This window comes from Chiroxiphia lanceolata, chromosome 1, assembly GCF_009829145.1.
Source record: "Chiroxiphia lanceolata isolate bChiLan1 chromosome 1, bChiLan1.pri, whole genome shotgun sequence".
Classification (NCBI taxonomy): Eukaryota; Metazoa; Chordata; class Aves; order Passeriformes; family Pipridae; genus Chiroxiphia; species Chiroxiphia lanceolata.
The window spans coordinates 134,026,353-134,047,520 of NC_045637.1; the positions used below are offsets into that span (position 1 = coordinate 134,026,353).

General features: G+C 36.2%; 1 protein-coding gene and 1 long non-coding RNA gene across 7 annotated transcripts in view; both read left to right on the forward strand.

Moving 5' to 3' along the window:
- The first annotated feature begins 198 nt into the window (after positions 1 to 198).
- On the forward strand, positions 199 to 17,047 carry LOC116788545. Of its 2 annotated transcripts, XR_004357683.1 has the most exons (5): positions 199 to 623; positions 4,562 to 4,613; positions 4,788 to 4,919; positions 12,454 to 12,570; positions 16,935 to 17,047. It is a non-coding gene; the product is annotated as an uncharacterized LOC116788545 (long non-coding RNA). The 2 variants fall into 2 exon arrangements; XR_004357681.1 differs by lacking the exons at positions 199 to 623; positions 4,562 to 4,613 and having other exon boundaries at positions 4,661 to 4,919.
- LOC116788521 (ATP-dependent translocase ABCB1-like) overlaps positions 17,045 to 21,168 on the forward strand; it is a 37,841-nt gene continuing 33,717 nt past the window's right edge. For 4 of the 5 annotated variants that reach the window (XR_004357670.1, XM_032691427.1, XM_032691441.1 and 1 more), the window contains exons 1-4: positions 17,381 to 17,462; positions 17,888 to 17,997; positions 18,728 to 18,788; positions 20,090 to 20,237. Coding sequence is in view for 4 of the 5 variants with exons in the window: in XM_032691427.1 (XP_032547318.1) it covers positions 17,912 to 17,997; positions 18,728 to 18,788; positions 20,090 to 20,237 (295 nt within the window). In the remaining variant the exon portion in view is untranslated. Of the gene's footprint in view, positions 17,092 to 17,380; positions 17,463 to 17,887; positions 17,998 to 18,727; positions 18,789 to 20,089; positions 20,238 to 21,168 lie in introns of those variants that run through there. The other variant, XM_032691434.1, reaches the window with a different exon arrangement.

Here is a 21,168-nt window from a genome sequence, read left to right on the forward strand (position 1 = left end):
ACAGGAGCATCTCTCTTATGAGGAAAGGCTGAGGGAGCTGGGCCTGTTCAGCCTTAGAAGAGAAAACTAAGAGGGGACCTCACTGATGTCTACAAGTATCTGAAGGGAAGGTGTCAAGAGGATGGAGCCAGGCTCTTCCCAGTGGTGCCAAACAACAAGAGGCAATGGGCAGAAACTAATGCACAAGTTCCACCTGAACATGAAGAACTTCTTTATTGTGAGACTGATTGAGCATTGAAACAGATTTCCCAGAGATTGTGGGAATATCTCCTTCCCTGGAGATATTCAGAAGCCATCTGGACACACTCCTGAGTAACATGCTCTAGGGGACCCTGCTTGAACAGAGAGGTTGGACTAGATGACCTCCAGTGGTCCCTTCCCACCTGAACCATACTGTGACTCTGTGATTCCAAACCCACAGTCTCAAGCTCTGCTGGCTCAAGGCTAAGTACTGCCTCAGAGCAGGAAGGTGGAGTGTCACCTTGTTCCAGTCTTGTCTCATGATTTCCTTGCAAAATACAGTTCTTTTGCAGTTGTGTAGCTCCAGATAGCCCCAGGTCTTCTGTCACACATTACAAGGTATATTGCAACCTGTAACAAAAAGACAACTACTTAATACACAGGTAATGATTTATGATTAAAAGAACACATAATTCTTGTAACAGTGATTGTCCTTTGAAAATACCATGGTAGATTCAATGTTTCTTCATCCTTTCCTGGTCTAAGTGGCTGTTGAGTCTCCAAAGTACTATGTCTTCTCACTGTTTGATGTCTATTAATTAAATTTTTTTTAGCTGTTTGCTCTCTTTTCCATGATTCCTTAATGTTTTTGTCATAAAGATTTCAAATTAGCCCCAGGTTGGTGATGTTCTGGATATTATAATTCTGTTGGTATAGGCGAACATTACAAATGTCTATCCTAAATTATACAGCTGAGAAATCTTGCATACCTGTTTCTCTACACAGAGCACAGTTTTCTGGCGATTTATATTGAAATAAATACAGAGAAACAATAACATGTATCTGTATCTGGTGTCATAGGTCCTAGAATCATTAACTATTTAGGTCCACACACAAGTAGCTTCTGCTATCATAGGAGCAATACTCTGTTCCCATAGTGGGGGCTTCTCTGGACAGCATTCCTTTGTGACAGGACTCAGTGACTATGATCACATTTCTGAATCTGTTAATACACCATGAGTAGTGCCCCTCAGCTCCTGTGCAGTGACTGATACATATCTTCAGGCAATAGCAATGCGGGTTGTGCATGTGCTGTTTTACAATCATCTCTATGCCTTCTTCTGTATAGCATCTTGGCCTTCATTTCTTCTAAAATCACATCTCTATCCCATTTCAGTGGTTGAAACTTTGGCCATCCTACGCTCTTACTGTCCTATAACTTGTGTGCTGGTGATTACTGCTTGCAGAATCTACTGTTATTGGTAGTTTTCTTTCTGTAAAACTAATATTTTTACTATTTCTACCCACTTTTTGATTCCCATATGACATTGTACAATCTCATTTAATAAAAATATCTTATGTAAATCACATTCAAATATTTATTTATACGTATATTTATTTCGTGGGGTTAGTATGTTGAATATAATGTGCCCCACTTTTGATCACTTACTACTCAAAGCTTTTAGAGAAGTGGTATCTAAAATTCCAGTTACAACTTCTGCTCCCTTAAAATTATATCCAACCCTCTTGGTATGTTGGGCTCAATCACATGGAATCCATTTCTGGGTCAATGTTACAAATAACCTTTTAATAAAAGCAGTATATCTGTTCAGTCTTAGAAAAGTCAAAGTAAAACTTTCTTCACAGCAATATGCACTCTATTGCTTTGTTGCTACAAAGTAGTATTTGTATTTGTATACCCAAAATGGTACATTTTCTCTGGAAACTTTGGTTAACCGCACAAACAGTAAAACTCTGTGAACTAAATGTTTGACCTCTCCTTTTTGTCGTTTGTTTCGCTTTCTACTTCGCTTCTGATTTTAACACTTTGTTTAACCATCTCTGCTGTTCTCTACTCATATATCAGTTGGTATGGTTGTCCAAGTTCCATCACAATTGCTGTACATTCTTTTGATTTTTAGCCAAGTAGGTAGAAATAAAATATTCAAGGTTAATTTGTATGTGCTTCAAGCCCCCAGAGTACTTTCCCTTAAAATCAGAGACTTTTGTTAAAATCATAAAATTATTTTTGGCACCATAGAACATAGATGCTGTTGTTTAGCCCTCATATTTGTTTCCCACAATTTTAAAGCAGTGGAGACATGTATCTTACATTTTTATGGTCTGTGGTACAAAAGAGTTTTCCATTGCTACTGGAGGTAGGGTCTATTATCAACAAAAAGCAGGATGCTTACTACTTCCTTTTTATGCAAGCAAATATTCACAAATTTGAACCTAACATAATTATTAATAAATACATGAAAACTTCACTCACACAAAGCCTAATAATTAATTTATGCTGCTTCTTTTAAAAGCCTTTCTGCTAGCAATAGTTCTGCTGTGACTTCCCTTACTGACTCTTAAATTGTAATAACAAAGTCTATAACATAACATTCTTGTTTTTTGTTGACTTATTTACCTTTCCATAATTAAAATTGAAACTGAAACTATTTAGACATTTTTCTATTCGTGAGTTTTTCTTCATATACATAAGGTCCTGCTTTGTTTATAATTGGATCTGGTCCATCCTATTTATAGTTTAGACTGTAAATTTGTGTGGAAAATATGGAACATTATTCTCCTTCCTCCTTGTCATTCTTCAGAGTACTGGTTTATTCTTGTTTGCGTATTCGTGCATTGAGCATTCCTTCCCATCTGAGTTGCTATAACGTCATTAAACACTTTCCATGTGTTTAGATAGGGTCTGTATACATTCTTCAGTTAAAACATTAGGCAATCATTTTACTTCCAGGCATAGCTCAAAATCACATGAGCTTGTGAGAAGCTGTTGTGGTTCACAGGCCATTACAATGAGAAGGTGATGCGATATCCCAAACTTTTCTTTAATTTTTCACCATTTGGCTTAGTGCTATTTTTGTAGTCCCATCAGGTCATTCAATTTACCTTGAACTGCAAGTTTCAAACAACGTGGAGCCTTTCTTTTCTTCACAGGCTCCCACATAATTCCCTGATTATTTGCCCCGGAATAAATATTCCTTGTTTCAAATCAATCTATTGGTTTAAATCCCATCTGAAATATACAATGTGGTATATTACATTGTGGTATATATATAACGAAATATGCAGTGTGGTACACTTGGCTGTAGCTTTCTTTGCTGGAACAAACTCAACCCACTTTTTCAGTGGCTCTAGAATTAGGAAACCATGCTTACTCTCACTTTGTGTGGTAGATGGGAATAAGATGGGACTACGCTAAATCTAGCATAGTCTGTTTGTATGATAGCCTGTTGTCCTGGTTTTTGCTGGGAAAGAGTTTGCTTTTTTCTGAGTCCAGTACTGTGTTTTGAATTCCGTATGAGAATTATGAGATAACACACTGATGTTTTGGTTGTTGCTAAGTACTGTTTCCCTTAAGTCAAGGACTTTTCAGTGTCTCATGCTCTGCCACTGAGGAGCTGCACGAGAAGCTGAGGGCAGGGGGAGCACAGTCAGGGTGGGTCACCCGAGCTGACCGAGGGAATATTTCATACTACAGGATGTCATGACCAGTATATAAACTGGGAGGAGTTGGCTGGGAGGGGCTGATTGGAGCTCAGGGACTAGCTGAGCATCTGTCAGCGAGTGGTGAACAATTGTATTGCACATTAGTTGTTTCTCTTGGGTTTTATGTCCCCCCTCATCTATATTATTATTATTATTATTATTATTATTATTATTATTATTATTATTATTATTATATTTTAATTTGTTTCAATTACAAAACTCTTCTTACATTAAGCCATGAATTTCTACTTTTTTCCAATTCCCCTTCCCACCCCACTGGGCAGAGAGTGAGTGAGCGAGCAAATGGCTGTGGTACTTACTTGCCGTCTGGGATTAAAAAACATGACACCTACGGTTCATGAATTCTGATGTTTTAATTTTCTCTTAGTGAGGGTATTCACCACAGCACAAACTAAGCTATTATATACCCATCTGTTTTCACGTTTGGCCAACTACCTACCTTCTAATACTCCCTTTTGCATTCAAACATCCCGTAAATGATCTTGCTCGTGCACCTATTGAAACAAGTCTACTGGAGGTGTACAGAGTGCTCCTTATCTACAAGTGTTTGTTACCTGGCCACAGTACACTCTCTATGCTTCACCTCTCTACTAGCTTCTATAGTAATTGCCCCTCAATGTCCTCATTTTCATGTGGTAAATAGCTCGGTCTTTGATACCTTGCTTTGTATCATTTTCTTTGGTTTGTTTTCAAACTGTGTGTTTCTTCAAATGTTAAGTCTACTGGGGCCACCACAATCTTGACAAGGGTATGTGCTTGACTATTCCAATACTGCTGCCTCTTTATATTCCTTTTGGTATGCTTTTACATGACCTGCATTTTTTTTTCCTCTCTTCTTTTTTTAACCTATGTACAGGATTTCCTTTCCATGATTGATAGGCTACCAGATCTCCATTTTGTGTTTGAAGGTAATTTTTATTCTACTTTGGTAGCCAAATAGTTAAAGTTTGATGCATCCGGTCTGAAACTATGTACAAAGCTAGATCATTTCCTTCGGGTTCCTCTTTTAACCTCATTAGCAGAGCTTGTGGTTCTGCTGCTTGCACAGAGTGAAGGCAGACGGCTCTTTTTATTTTTCCCAGGAGTTGCAGCATATCTAATAGAGGATTTTCCACACTTTTGAAAAGAACTGGAGCCATTTGTGAACCACACTGAATAACCTGTGGCACGAAGTCGATAGCAGAGCTTTTATCTGGTGAGAGACGCATAAACAGGTAAAGTGCATTTATGTTCTATTCCAGTGATTAAAAGCCATACAGAGCTAGTAATAAATCTTTTTATATTCTACATAAAGCTTTTATTTTATAAAAGTCATTGTCCAGCTAGCCTAGGGTTTGATACGTATCCAGTTTGTACTTTTCCACTGATTATGAAATTATGAACTTCAGTGGAGTACGTGTGATATATACTTTAGTGAAGCATGTGTGACGTGTATTACTGCAAAACAGACTCTAGTGATGTATTCCTGAAGCTAATTGCCTATGCCAATGCTTAACCTGTTTTTTAGTATGTAATAGAGTTCTTTCCCACAGGTCTTAAGACTCTCAAAGCAAAGGCTGTAACTTTCATCTTATTTCTGTGTTCTTAGCACAGTGTAGATCAGTAGTGGCCAGCTGAACATGAAACAGTTTACAATAGTCTGAGCATCTAAAGGCCAGTGTTTGAAGTAGTGTATTTTTGCTTCTTTTTTTCTTTCCATTCTTGTTGGTGAAATTTCTTTGCTAATTTGATTAGTGGTGTACTGATTTCTGCAAATGTAATTCTCACGAAAATGTAAGCAATTCCAAAATTGAATCTCATACAACTATTACTTGCATGGACTCTCGTAGTCAGTTCTACTCATTGCTGATCCCATTCCTTCCTGACCTAAAGCTATTACTGAATATTTCATTTCAGATTGTACCAGCTGAATCTTGTCATGATTAACTTTAAAGCCTGTGTTGAAAGTAATGATGATTACTTCCTGAATATATTCCCGAACTTTCAATTCATTTTTAACATGTACCAACTCATCATTCATGTATGGGATGACATAACACATTTTGATGGTCATTTCATCCACATGTGATACATTTGATCTGAAAGTCTCGAGGTACATGTATAAAACAATATTTCTTTCTCTCACAGTTTAATGTTTGTTGTTACCAGCTTTGCTATCTTAGTGGAATTGTAAAAAAAGCATTGGCTAAATCAATAGCAAAAAAATCAGTGAAATATTCTGCTTAGTGCTACATGAATTTCAGGCATGTTTCCACTACAAACAGCCTGAGAGGTGGCTACCTTATGTAAGTGTTAAAATCTCACTTTTAGGATTTTTCCTTTGCTTTTGACACTGGACAAATAGGATGTTAAAAGGATAAGTCTCTGTACTAAGAACTTGCTTTCCAATAAACTTGTTGGTGGATTGGAGTCCTTCCTCTGTTTCTGGCTATCCAGGTGTTGATATTGGTTTTTTGGGGAGGAGGATCTGGACCTTCCAATCACAACTTCTATTTTTTTACATTTTAGCTTACAGACACACAAAACTTGAGGAAATTCTGTTACCCAAATATCCACTGTTTTTACTTCCTCCGGATTCTTAATAACAAAGCATCAATGACTTGCAGGAATCACTCCACCCTCACCTCCCACTGGTCAGGCCCAATTCCACAAACATCCGTAGCAAAATCTGAACCTAATCCATTTTGTTTCAGCAAGACTATGCCAATAATTCCCTGGTGTTTATATGAGGGGTCCTCCCACTACTATACTCAGAAGGAACTCCTGAACTTGGCAGCTATTTAACTGCAGGCAGAGATCTTAATACAGGGACTTGAACATCCTTTCATGCATATAATACAAATTTTATCATTTTTCCATTTTCTTGAGTTCCAGATGGAACAAATATTCATTGAAGAGTGGTTATTGACTTTATAGTATCAATTAACATCATGGCACTAGTGGGAGTTAATGTTCTTTTCTTGACCATCTAGTACTAATATTGTTATTGGCCATTTGCATTGATTATATTGTAATTTCACCACTAGACCAGGGACAACTAGACAGCAGAGCGTTCCTAGTCTTTGTTATTGAGAGGAAGAGGTGATGCCAGAGGGCTTCACTGAAAGGGATCTGTTATTTTCTGTTGTTTTCATTCCTCCTCATGATTTTTCATTTCCTTAACAAAATGAGCCAGTGAAGAATTTATGTATTCTATCCCATTTTCTCATATCTTTGCCTCTTTTCCTCAGATTTTATCATGTTGCTTTCCTGCAGTCCCATTGGTGTCCCCTAAAGGAAGTTTTTATCATTTTCTCCAAGGATCTTTTGCAGTTACCGTTTTGCAGTTCCCATTTACCCCTTTTTACACAAAGAGCTAGACCCACAGTGAGGACTATTTTCCCTTTTCTCTTCCCTTTGATTTTTATTTTGAAATGGAGGCTTTGCATCTTTTATAACCATATTTCTGAAAATTACAATATGTGCAGACCTTTTGTCAGATCTACAGGACTGAGATTTCCTTGTATTCCTTCTTACCTTCATTACCTTATCCATTGTCCTTGTCCTGAATTTGCAACTCTTCTCATTGTATTTCTGCTTGATTCACAGGCCCCTGAGTTACTCTTGCTGACTTAACTCTTGTACCACTGTTACTTGAAAGTCACTGTGGTTCTGTTTAATCAGATACATTCTCGGATGCCAATCCCAACAGTTTTCCCAGGTTTTGTATGACTTTACAATTTCATAGTGTTCTAGATGGATTTCCTGCTAGCCAAATCTCCTTTCATTGCTTAGATAACTGTTCTGAGACATCTATCTATTAAATTTCTTACAGGAGATTCTTCTTGAGGTATAACCGATAATCATACTCCATTTTGAGGCTGTGTAATTTTTACTAGTTAAGGAAAGCTAATCCTTTAGGCCCAAAAGTCCCATTTTACAAGTTTCTGAATTTAGTGGCCTATAGTTTTAAGCATATCCTCTTACTTGCTCCACAGTCAGGTCAGTTGCTATTGTTAAAATAATCTCCTGTTTTAGGATCACTGCGACCAAGCAGGAGCAGCCAGTGCTGTGACTTCTTTTCTTAACACTGTTTTGGTTGTAACTGCATAACTGGATCATAAAAGCCCATTTTGCTGGCACATTAGCATGAATTTTCATTGTAGTTGTGGTCTGACTTTCCCATATATCCCGGTTTTATCCTGAATAGAAAAATGGTAACATATTCGTTATGCATAGTTGGCAGTTGTGTCCTGGCTGACTGCTATTGAAGTAAAGGGGCTTTTTGAGTCTGCAGAAATCTATCTGTACAGTATAGCTTTCAGGGTCTGTCTTCAAGTTAGTACATGGTTCACTGCAAAAACCATCAGGTAAATGTAGCAATCAGAAACTGAGGATCTACTTTTAAATGCCATCACTCTAGTATTATACACCCAGATCAAAAAAGAGACAAAAACCTGTTTTTATTATCAACTAGATCAAAATTGATGCACAACAGAGGGTTTTGGAAACATTTGCCATTATTTCTACTCATATTTTGCTGATATAGAAGATATACATATATATTTCTCCTTTTCTGTTGTTCATTCCTCTCTTTTTCTACATATTTGTATAAATATCTGTGAAGAAAAAGGGGGTTTTCATAGTTGAGCAGTGTCATTATTCTTTTCCTCTATTTCCTATCATGGTTTAACACTAATGTATGTATGAGTCATCTGATATGGCATGACAATCACCTGTGTCCATGAGATCTGTTGTGAGGAGATCAGTTTACGAAGCTTACCGTTGTCAGAATAGCCACTGCTGTGAATATTGTGGTAGCAAACAAGATGTTTTGATCACAACCAGAGTGGTGGAACATCAAAAGAAAGAGGATAATAACTTCTACCTATTCTTGGGGCTTCAGTGTTTGTGGGGAACATCTTACTATGAAATCTTGAATTAAGCATTATTCTGCCTGCCTGACTTCACCCTTTTGTGAAAAAGAGGAAACATCAGTGCTGGTGACAGATTTAATGGAACAAGGTGAACTCCGTAACAAATAAAGTGTGATAACCCAATCTAACCCCCAGTATGAAAAGACCATACATGCACTCATGATGATATAGACTTACCTTCATTTTTAGGACGTAGGGAAGCACGTACACATCCTTTCCCTGAGAGACCTACCATGCTTAAATAGTTCAGTTTACTTGAAATACAAATATATGTGGAAATCGATTAGGAAAGTAGGTGGTAACTCTGTTCTGTGAAACAATCCACCAGTATTCCAGAAGGGGTTTTGTCACATACATATTTGGAACAAAATGAAGAACTGTATTTCAATAACTTTTGTTCTTGTAAACACACAATTTCTCGTACACATTAGATTATCCAATTAGTGTGTGAGAAATTCTTCTGGTCCTGTCACACAGAGTAATCTTTGTGACATAAGCATCATAAGCATGCTTACATGACACATAAGCATCTTTCTGAAATACTGCCAAGATGTTCCATGAATAACCTAGGCAGATACGTTCTCCTTCCTCATGTGCACCACACCATGGAATTGTTTGGTTATAGGACTTGGCCTGATTCTAACCACACCTGCTTATAACTTCCAACTAAATGGACACCTTCATCAACTTTTGCCAGCCTTGCGTGGTCACTGCAGAAATCATCTGTCTTCTTTAGGATGTGGGAAAACTTAGCAAAATATCTGTCCTCAGATACCATGGAAAATGCTATAATGTCTTCTTCAAATGGCCCATGACATGGAATCACTGCCAGGTCATTTCCTCTATTGCTTAGATAGAAGGCTTTGTTTGCATGCCCCAAGCCCGATAGACACTCACCAGAGGTAGTTTAAAATATTTTCTAAATTCAGTTCTGCTTCACAGTACTGACTATATAAGGAACAGCTGAGGATGCTCCCATCAAGGAATCCCTGTAGCATTTAATAAGCATACCTTGCCCACAGGAGGTGTCTCTGGATCCTTAGGATATTTGCCTTAGTCCTCTGATTTCTACTGGAACAGCATTCCTAGTTTGCCAGGTGCAGACACAGAATACAAGACATATAGGCATTTTCTTACAGTAGTTGGTATCTCAGTTTGACTAGGTGCTCAGATGAGCTGCTGAGAGTTGCTACCTTGAACATTTTCCATATTACAAAAATTATTTGCTTTCAGTGAAAGGTGACATGGAAAACAGGACTGCTCTGAATGCTTCTTTCAGTCAGGGTGAGCTGTTAATCATTCATCATTTATTGCTGACTAAAAAAGGAAATCGAGGAATTACATTTACTGCCACGACCCTTACGTAGGGTCACGTGTCATTGCATGCAAGCAGAATGTAAACTGTGCAGAGGTTGTGACTCAGGGTTGAGTCAGAAAGGGGAAGTCTAGAGTGCAAAGGTGAGGAAGTTGCAATACAAGCCTTTACTTTGTTCTTTCAATTATCATTGGGTGATACTGGAGCACTCTCTGAAACCTTGTCATTCAAGGGTCTCCATGAATATTGACTTTTTGTGGAGCCACCCCTTGTCCTTCTGGCTCTGACCTACAGCCTCTATCTCCCATTCTGTCTGAGAAGTAGACAAGAAATCATGTTGTGATTTCACAGTCTACACAGGGAAAGGGAGGAACATTGAGCAAGACCCCTGTGGTTTGCTGATTAGTTTGTATTGGTTCTTTCTGCTGTTTCTTGGGCAGGAAGGTCTCTGTTTACTAATATTACTCATATTACTCATATTTGTCTATAATTAGCACTTATACTGATCACATTGCTGTTTAGTATGTTATGTCACTTTTACACAAAGCTTATGCTTAGAAATGAGTAAGAAACAAATAAGAAAAAAAGGTGAAATTTGGATTTGCAAGGCCAAAGTCTAATAAATTCAAGTTTCAGTGGGAAATATATGGAAGAAGGTTGTTTTTCCCTTGACATGGATAATATCTGGAGGTCTTATCCCGATAAATCTTGTTGGAATCAATAAACCTTGTTGGAATCAAAATATATTTTAGTGATCTTATGATGTACCAGCTTGTCACAACTGAAGTGAGTTTTTCCATTCTCTCTGCCACCAGCTTCAGCTGTTGACAGTCCCTGGACTAGAGATAGCTTAGAACTGCAAGCAAACCAGGATCTTGTACCTGGAAGCGTTAGGAGAGACAAGGAGCTTGGATTAACCATTGGGTACAACTTTAGGAAATAAGTTTGTGGAAATTAAGTTTAAAGACTCCTGATGGAAAGAGGGAAATTGGGGGTTAAGAGAAGCTGCAGATAGATAATGAGACATCAGAGCATCTAGTCTGAGTCAACAGAATGACTACAGGTGATTGCCTTCTCATTAACCTCAGTAACTGTAGCCATAATGCAGCTGGCCACAACATAGTGAAATCTGATGGTCTGGTTGCTGAAGTCCTGCATGGTGAGAGATTTATTTCCTCCAATCTCTTTAGAACCGTTTCTTGCAAAATGATCACATGAAGCAGAACTTGATATCATAACTGGAATCTTCCTGTTGAATCTCCCTGGATTGTTGTCAGAGATGCACTGGTGTTGTGATATATGAGGCAGACAGAGCTTTGGCATGTGACAGCATGTTTCTGGAAGTAGAAGTGGTTGATATGATGAAGCATTACCCCCACTGTCTATGGTTATGGCTGTTTAAAAGGTTTGGAGCTTGTGAACACGTCTTGACTGTATACAATTGCCTGTAGAAACAAAATTGCCTTGGAGTGTACAATTATTTGTTTTATGGTAAACATCAAAAAGGAACAGAGCAATTTGACTCTGATTAAAGACTAACATGCAAAACATGGTCATAGTGCCATAATCGATGACATATGAGATTAACTGAATGATTAGTCATTTCACTAGTGTAACAAAATTCAATATATAGATTAAGTAAAATATGTAAGTATACTTCCATATTGCTACAGGACAAGAAAGTCAAATTACTTACAGAAACTTAAAATATTTCCCTATTTTTTAAATAAACAACAGATTGAGGCTACTTTCCACCAAAAAAAAAAAAAAAAAAAAAAGAACCTGTGAAACAGTTTGGGTCCAGAGGATAGTAATGGCAAAGATCAATGGCACCAACTCTATCTAGAAGGTTATAGGAACTAGGTTTTGTGTTTGGTTTTAGATTTGGGTTTTTAGTGGGTTTTTGTTTGTTTGTTTGGGTTTTTTTTTTGTTTTTGTCTAGAGAAGACAGACAACATTTGTGAAAGCAGCATTAAAATTTTGAAAGCTGTGAATAGGAAAGGGGTAACAAGTCTAACCTGTGTCAAGGACAATTCATGTTAGACATCAGAAAAACTTCCTAGTGTTTCAGATAGTCTAAACGTCTCCATCGTTGTTTTTAGAAACTACCAATGGAGAGACAGAATTTAAACACCTGTCAAGAACGGCATATATAACAATTGATCTGATCTGGAGGAAGGAGGATGGCCAGGATGGCGTTTTGACATTATATGTCATCCACATATAATGAGCTTTAATTGTAGAATAGCGAAATAAACAAAGAATTGGAATTCAGTATTACTAGGCAGAAGTGGAACAACAGGTTTTTAACTCTCATAATTTCCTGTGTAATCTAGACATTTCACAAATTGTATGGAATAGAATGCGAGTATTCATAAAATGTGACTTTAAATAGTATTGTACAAGGAAACAAGTCAATATTAATAGATTCAATTTCTGTACAGGTATAATGTTGATGCTGTCATATATTTTATATATAGTGACTTGAGTTTGTAAACTCCTTTCCTTCTTCCTCAGGACTTCAGCTGTCTGTGATCCAAGACACAGTTGTGTCACCATCTCTCAGACTTGTGAGGAAATTGCTAAATTCTGAGCAAGAACTACAAAGAAATTGATAAAGGAGACTTCTGCAAGGTAAGAAAGGTAAAATGGCAGACAGAGGTAACAGTCTTAAGATGGAATTAAGCAACTGTTTAAGGATTCAAGAGGAAAACATCATCATGAAAAGGGAAAAGCAGCAATTCGGAAGACAGCAATTAAGTCACAATGAGAATCCATTCCAGAGGCAGTAGAAACCAGCTCTACCCCACCTCACTGGGGACTTCTTGGCCAGCAAAGACTTTTCCTGTTTCTTATTCAGAGCACTGAGCATACCAAGTCAGTTTAATATTTCATTAGTTTAAGTTATCAACAAATGGTTGTGTATGGTAACTAATCAGTAACTGCTGAATACTTTTAAGTTGTGTGTATTCAGCTTACAAAGGGCTCTTTGTGCACAGCAAAAGGTGTCTGTCCAATCAAAGAGACTCAGTGAGGGAAGGATTACTTGTACTGTTACAATATTACAAGGCATATCATTGCCTAGAAAAGTTAAGAGGAAAAAAATTGGAGGTGTCTGTAATAATATATGTTTTATTCAGCTTCAATTGGAAAAAATGTTTTCCACCTGCACAAGAAGTAATTTTGTATTTTTCCTGCAATTTTTCATTTGTGATATAAAGTCCTGAGCATTTTTAAATCCCAAATGTTCCATACTATATTTCTTTAAATGCATTTTTCTGTTATAACTGTAGGAAGAATACAAATTTAAATGCAACTGTACTGCAAGTAATGATTATGAAAAATATCATAAGTCCTTGGGGATTCTTCACAGAGCTTCTTCACAGTTATTCTAATCTATGCTATGATTGAATGTCATTTGAGGAATCATTGCAGAATTCCTGGGACCCACTCCACAATTTTGTCTACCTGGATCTTATTGGAAAATCCAACTCTCCATCTTTAAAGTAAATAAAAGAAAAAAGTAGCTTGTGGGATTTTTCTCTGGTTACATTATATTCAGACTTTGAAGTATTTGCTTCAGTTTCTACTCGTTTGCTATTTTTATTGTAAGTATAAAAAGGGTTAGTTTTTCTTGATTTTGTTTAAAAATTTTGAAGGCATCATGACATCATTTCACTATGTTTTGTCTCTGCTATCAAAGTCAGATTAAAGTTTCTGTGTTGGTTGTTTATTCTGATATCATGTTCCAATTAGCCATTCCCTTTGCGGGCCTGCATCAGATAAAAAAAATACGTGGAACCAATGTGTGATTTGTGGGATGAGATCCTCTCAACACAAGTTATTTTCTGGAAGCATAAGCAGTTGAAACTTCACCACAAAACATGACAGCCCTATTTCTGAAATGCCTTTTCTGCTGCTCCAGAAGTTTGTTCATCAAATGTTGAGACATTTTGACATGCAGGAGAGGGTTGGATAAGTTAATTTAGATAATTAAATACTTGGAAACAGTATGGAATAATTAATAGTGAGTTACAGTACAGGATGATCTGTGTTACCTAACTTAACAGCAATCCAAAAATTAGATTATAATCATGCAAAATACAATTTAAACACTATTGTGAATAACGGAGCTATACTGCAAAGACTGGTGAGTGATCTGTAAGAGCAATGACTTAGAGAAGGATTTAAGGTTTGTCATAGTTTATTGTACCTGTACAATCTCTCATTGTACCAGAGTGCCCAAGAGAGATTATTCAAACCATGCATTTATATCAAGTAGCAGAAGGGAATTAATTGTACCTCAGTTTAGCATTACAGTGTTGACAGACTATTTCAAAGGACTGATGGTCATCCTTCAAACATACAAGTTCCTATGCTCAAAAATTCTAAAAATTTGAGTGAATATAATGCAAGAACAGTAAAATTATGTCAGCCAAAGGGAAATTGGCTACTATCTTAATAAAGAGAGGGTTGAGTAAACCTTCTGAATATGTATAAGTATTTTCAAATAGAAAATATATCTGACAATGCAGGTCCTCATAGAAATAATAATATCCAAGAGGTATTGTTCTGTCTTCAAAAAACAATATCTGTTAAGGGAAATGCAGCAAGAAACAGCCAATAGGTGCAAAAAACTTGTGACCTATTGTAATTTTTAAAGTACTAGATATTTTCCTCAAGTATAGCCTTTACTTTAGACAAGGTCAACTTTCCTGATCCATTGAGTCACTTGGCAGAACTTTCAACTGCCTGAATTCCCCTAAGACATTTACAACATAACTCAATAGAGGTAGTTCTTTGACCTGCACTTGTCATTTGCTTCATAGAATCCCACTGGTCCACTGTTGGATAGGGCTGAGATGGACGTGTATTGGAGTTTTGGACAATCCAGGTGCATAAACATTATCAGCCATTTTTTATTTGCTTGTGCAAGGGATTTGAATTGTCCAACAGTTCCCATTTCACCAGATCTCTGCTTCTTCTAATCACTGAATAATAAACTGCTTTGGGAAGGAATTTTGAATTGCTTATGAGCCTTAAATAGCTCAAAGGTCATAGATTGGTCATCTCTGTTTAAATCTATCTTCTGTGTGAAATTTTGTGATTAGTAAGTAGAAGGAGAGAAAAGAAAGGTTTTCTTCTGGACTTTTGAATGATCAGGACACTCTGCTTTCAAGACATATTTACTTAGCATCAGGTTCGTGTCCACTCGATACAGACAATGTCTATAGGAGATTTCATACCTCAGCTCTTCAGTCTACAGAACTAAAAAATCTCCCTTGATGACATCAAGGCTTGGTTAAAGCTGAGGGTGAGCTGTTGATTTAACCAAATAACTGATCTGAGGGAAGACAGCATTTTTCAAACATTGGGATTATGAATCCTGCTAATGTATTTAGGGCAAAACTGGTCGGCAGACTTTGGATGAGACAGCATTTCTCCTCAGAAGAGACTGACTGCCACCTACACTGTTTCTGGATGTTTCTGTACATCTTTGGTTGCGAATCACCTGCTATATTCACCTACATGTTTTTTATACTTGAGTGCAGGTAATGTGTAGTGGCGATGCCTCAGATTCTTCTGTTGTTGTTTTATGATGCAAATTCAATCTCTTCAGACTGAAATTATATAGTCAAACCCAAATTATCAATTTTAACGTGGACGTATCTGAATGATTTATAGCCAACTGCAAGATATAAGAGATTAGAAGAAGGATTTAGTGATCTTCTCTGATTTCAAATTCTGTGCAGTTCTGAAGCTGAGTGAACAGCAGTCAAAGTAAACAAGCTACAGAGAAATTACAAAATTTCGTATCCTACTAAGGTGTAAAATACGTTCCCAATTTTCCCACCTTTTTAGTATCAGTTTAGTTGCTTCAGCTCAGAGTGTGATAAAACCAGGTGTCTTTCATTTTCTTTGCTTTACTGTATGCAGGCAATAGAAACTCTGGTAAAAATTAAATTGCTCTTCTGCTATATTTCTATTTCCCTTTCTTATTATGATTGCACTGCCATAGCATCAAGACATTCCAATGTGATAACAAAATGTTGTGAAAGATCTTTTAGTTTTGACCATTCTCCCTTTAATGTGAAATAGTTGTGAAAGTCCTGCATATAATATTTTATTTTTTTAACCAATTAATTTTCTTTAAAATTTCTCATTTGACTTTATTCAGTTTCCCCTGAAATAATTGGACCAGTTTGTTAGGATCAAGTGTAGGAAAGTATTTAGGCACCCAAGTTAAAACCTATTAACTGCTGTGGATAGACCTCCATACACATATTTCAGAATGACTTTTCATAAACAGATAATACTTAAACTTACTAATCCTTTATATTTTGCTTGACTGATAAAGCTAAACTAACCTTTCTAAACCATTTCTCAATCTGATAAGACTGTTTGTATTCCAAAAAATTATAAAAATACTGGTTTACCAAAATTTTGAGATTACAGGCATACATGAAAAAAAGGAACAAAAATCATTTCTTCTGTGTAATGATCAGATTAAGTAAGTTTTGTGTAAGTAAAGTGATAGGACACCTACAGAGAAATGAATATAAATCTACTTGTCTTCTAGGACAAGGTTTTTTATTCAACTTTTCACAAATTTTACTTCTATAAAAGTGTTGAAAAATGTCTAGTTCAATACATATACTGAAATAAGGTTAAGAAGTGAAATTCATTTAATTTAAATGTTTTAAATATTTATTATTTTCAGCAAAGTAATGCCTACAGATGCTGATAAAGCCAATACATTCCACAACGTCCATTAATAATGGTCCAAGTGGACTACTAATAGGTGGTCCATTTCAAACAGTCTAGAATCTGAACATACATTCAAAAATCAAAAAGATGCTAATTGAGAAGATTTCTGCTGACCAGAGCTATTTCCAAACCATTTTTAAACAGAGTCTGACACTCATCTTACTGTTCTGCAGTTACTCAAATGAGAAATTATATGCACTACAGTAAAATCCCATTTTCTTTCATGTTAGATGGGTTGTGTTTTCCTGGATTAGACTTAGAAGATTGGAAAAGAAGCAAAAGAGTAAAACAATCCTTTGGTGTTATTTGGTTTCTTTCTCACTGTGTATGCAAGAATGGACTCAAGTGTAACAGTTACTTGGAGCATTCAGCAACACCTCTGATAAGGTAAAGAGGAATTCCTCTGAATTTAAGGGGCATAGTTAAGCCAACAGTAGATCCAGGGAACTTTTTTTGATGGAAGAATAGAGTATTCAGGTTGTTTTCCCAGGTGACAGTGAAATAAGTGTGTGTTTAAGGAGTAGTATTATTCCCTTTAGGAAAAGGGAGGTACAGTCCAAAGTGCACATACACTTTACTTGCCAAAATAGGCAAGGCAATTGGAGTGGGGAAAAAAATGAGAGAAATCTCTTTGTTATCTCGGTCTTACGTAACAAGAGCAAAGTCCAATCAGGTAGTGTATCCTGAACCATCTTAATTCTGCTCATGTTTGAGTAAATTTTCAGAGGACTGGACACAAACTCAGAACAACCTTCCCGGTATGTCAGTAGTTTGGGACTTTTTTTAAATCAGAGATATTTTATAATGTCTAAAATCGGGAAAAATCCAGTTAACTGGATAAAAATTAATTCTTTTAAATAAACATTTACTTTCTCCTTTATTTTGTATATCTTTTCTGAATTGCAGAAAATATTATGCTTGTATCATTCAAATGAAATTAAATGAACGACCTACTGTTATGAAATGAGTACTTCTGGGCTGTTCTCAACAGGCTTATACTTGTTCATTATAAGGATTCACTTGCAGTTAATAACTTTACTGATTTCAATAAGTACTGTAATTTTTTTTCAAACAAGTCGTTGTTGAGATTACTCAAAAAACATTTATATTTTTGAGATTACTAAAAAAAATTTAAAACATGTCCTTAAAGTTGTATATTTCTCAGTCAAATATTATTTTACAGGGAGCTATTTTCAATAAATTTAAAATGCATTCTGAAGATGAAAAAAACTATACTGCAGATGGAAATATTCATGATGTTGCCAGCCAGGGTCATGAATCTGAAGAAAAACAGTAAGTATTCTTAAACATTGTGAACATTCTGTATTGAAGCTTATAAGATTACATTACCTTATTTTATATTTAATTTCATTTATTTATTTTATTTTACTTTATTTTTCAGAAAAGCCTAATAACAGGAAGCTTGGTATCAAATTGAGAGTAGCATTAATTGACATGTTCATTTGGTGCAGAAGCACCTTTTTTCTTTTCCTCGTAAGGACTAAATGTCCACAGTTTTAACTTATTTGACTATATTTGAAAAAATAAATCTGAAATATTATAGAAATTCTGTTGGAGTGGACATTTTGGATACATTTATGTTATTTCCTAAAAATTAATGTCTTTTATATGGCAGGGAATCAATATTTTACATACCTTGAACCATTTATGTATTCCCCACTCACCATGTGGAAAAATTTGATTTTGTAAGTTATCTTCCCCTTTCCTATTTTGAAATTATATAGTGCTTCAGTTCACAACTTCCCTAACCAGGTAGAGGAACCATTGAAACAGGTGAACTGAGGAGAACTTGACTTAAATTTACAGCAGTCAGGAGCTGATACCTGGAGATTTAGGGTATTCTCAGGAATGCCCAATAAAACATAATCATTTTACACACAATTTTTTTGCTGTAAATTTTTTCATAATTGTATTTTAATTGAACTGCTTTAATATGTTGCATTAGTATTTGTGTAAAATGTCATCCATTTTTAAACTCACTAAAATCATCATACCTTTCTAGCAAGAAAAAGAAGAAGCAGAAGAAAGGGGAAAAACCTAAGGTGGTCAGCCCGTTTGCTCTGGTAAGATTTATTCTCTCTGTATATGTGTACCTATATATTCATGCAGGCACATTTCAAAAGGCTAAACAAAAATTATTGCAATTATGTTAGTGCACTGCATCTATCATACTGTCTGTACCAAATACTTTGAGACTGCAGAATACTGGCTATAGCATAGAAATCAAGCAGTTCCCTTTGTGGATGCAGTTATATTAAAGAAGCTGTCTTACTACTGTTAAGGATTCTTAGGAGTCTTCCCTTATAAGTGATCATGCTAAACATACCCATACTAGATTTTTGTTTGTGAAAGATAGGGATTTCCATGTTCAGTCATTTCTTCTGGCACAATAAAAAGGGCATCCATGTGTCTACAATTATGTGTGGTCTTGTCCTCTAAATTACTGGAGTCAGGTACTAATCATACTGATTAGGCCCATTAATCATTATTCAGTCATCTGAATCAGCAGTAAAGAGTAACTCTGTGGCATTGACGAAACTTAACAATTGAGTACTAAAAAGTACTTAAAATTCCAGATTTTTTCTGTATATTTCAAAAAAGTATTTCAATATTTAATCAAAATCAGTCATAGGTCCTCTTTTAGTAATGCTGAAATATTTTCTTTTTTTGTAGGTTTTGTATGCATGATACACAGCAATGATATTGCAAATAACAGACATAAAACTATAGTCCATGATGCTGGACAATGCCCAATTTCTTTACTTTGCTATATCAGCTTGCACTTGTACAGTTACATCATAGGACAATAATTTAAGTCAGTAATCTTAGCATTTTACAGTACAGAATAAAGCCAATGGTTTTGTAACAGATGAACTCAAACTTTATTAAGTTCAATGGCAGGAGGATTTAGGATTTCAGTACATTTTTATAATGTCTGTAGTACATTAGGAACAGTTTTTCTGACTGCATAATAATGAATTTGAAGCAAAAGTGATTATTGCCTTAATTATCACAATGCCATTAACATTTCTTATAATTTGAACTTTATATGGTGAACTTAAAAAGGGCAAATTTCTTGTGCCTTGTTTACCTATGGCCTTTCTTACCCAGGTGCATATTTAATACATTAAAATAGTACACCTCTCTAGTTTTGAGAGTTTATAGCATAAAAGTGCTTATGGTGAAGGGATTTATTCCTGTACATTTAAATTGTTTTGTAAACTGAATTTCTAATCAGATAAAGTTGTAGTTTTGTGACAGCAGGTGTACAATTGATAGTTTTGTCTTTACTTTCTTGACTTTGTAGACATAGCATTGTGTTAGCATTCTAATACAACAGTTAGAATTCATTTCTCACTTACAGTTTCGATACTCCACCTGGTCAGATAAATGGTTAATGATACTGGGCACTATTATGGCAGTAGCCCATGGAAGCTCTCTCCCTATTGCGATGATAATTTTTGGTGATATGACTGACAGCTTTGTTGATTCTGGAGACTTAAATTTTACAGGTAAGAATACATCTGCTGTGCTGAGAACAATGGCTTGTATTTAAAAAGAGATGGGGAGATTCAGGCATCTTGACAGGACATATTGATGTCAGAAACCCCTGTGCTATACTATCACATGAATTAGTAAGTCATGTTCATTGTAATAGACATACACTATATTTGGGGGGATTTTTATTGTATTTTTTAGTTTCTGCGTTAGTAGATTTTATTTTTGACTTTTTTCTCAAATTACCTGCTATAGTGCACATTCAATAAATCATGTTTAACTGTGCTTGTAATAAACAGAAGGTGGCTGGGTTTCCATTTCTTCAGCATGGGCTCTTGTTGATTCCCTTGCGTCAAATCTGACAGTTATAGTTTATGAGGTGAATCAGATCAGCAGGTAGATTAATCAGAGATTCACTATCAAAAATAAAAGTACTAATTTTCTCTGGGATCCATCTGTTGACTAGCCTCATTTGCTGAATCAGAACTGTGAAATCAAACACAAAGGAGGGTAGGCATGCACTGCTAGATACAAGAGGAAGGAGTGATACTGTCACTTTGGTGTCAACACATAGATCAGATTATGTCATCCTCTGAACTCAGAGCATCAGTAAGGGACTCTAGTGTGTGGGTAGTTTTTTTCATCAGTCCCTCCAGTCAAAGGGAAAGGGTTTGAAAGGGCTAATCAAATCTAGTCAATCAAAAAATGATTACTGGACTGGTGGCACAGTCCAAGGGTTCAGCTACTTCCGACCATGGGACTCGCATCGAGAAATCCCATCTCCTGGGGGCTGGGAGAGAGAAGGAGAAGAGCATCTTTGGCCATAGGCTTGCCCAGTCTTTAAACTTAAGCTGCCAAGGGAGAGGAACCTCAGTCCATCCCACTCCTACCAGTGTGATACCAGTGCCTGCAAGGGATGCCTGGAGCCTGGAGAGGGGACCTACC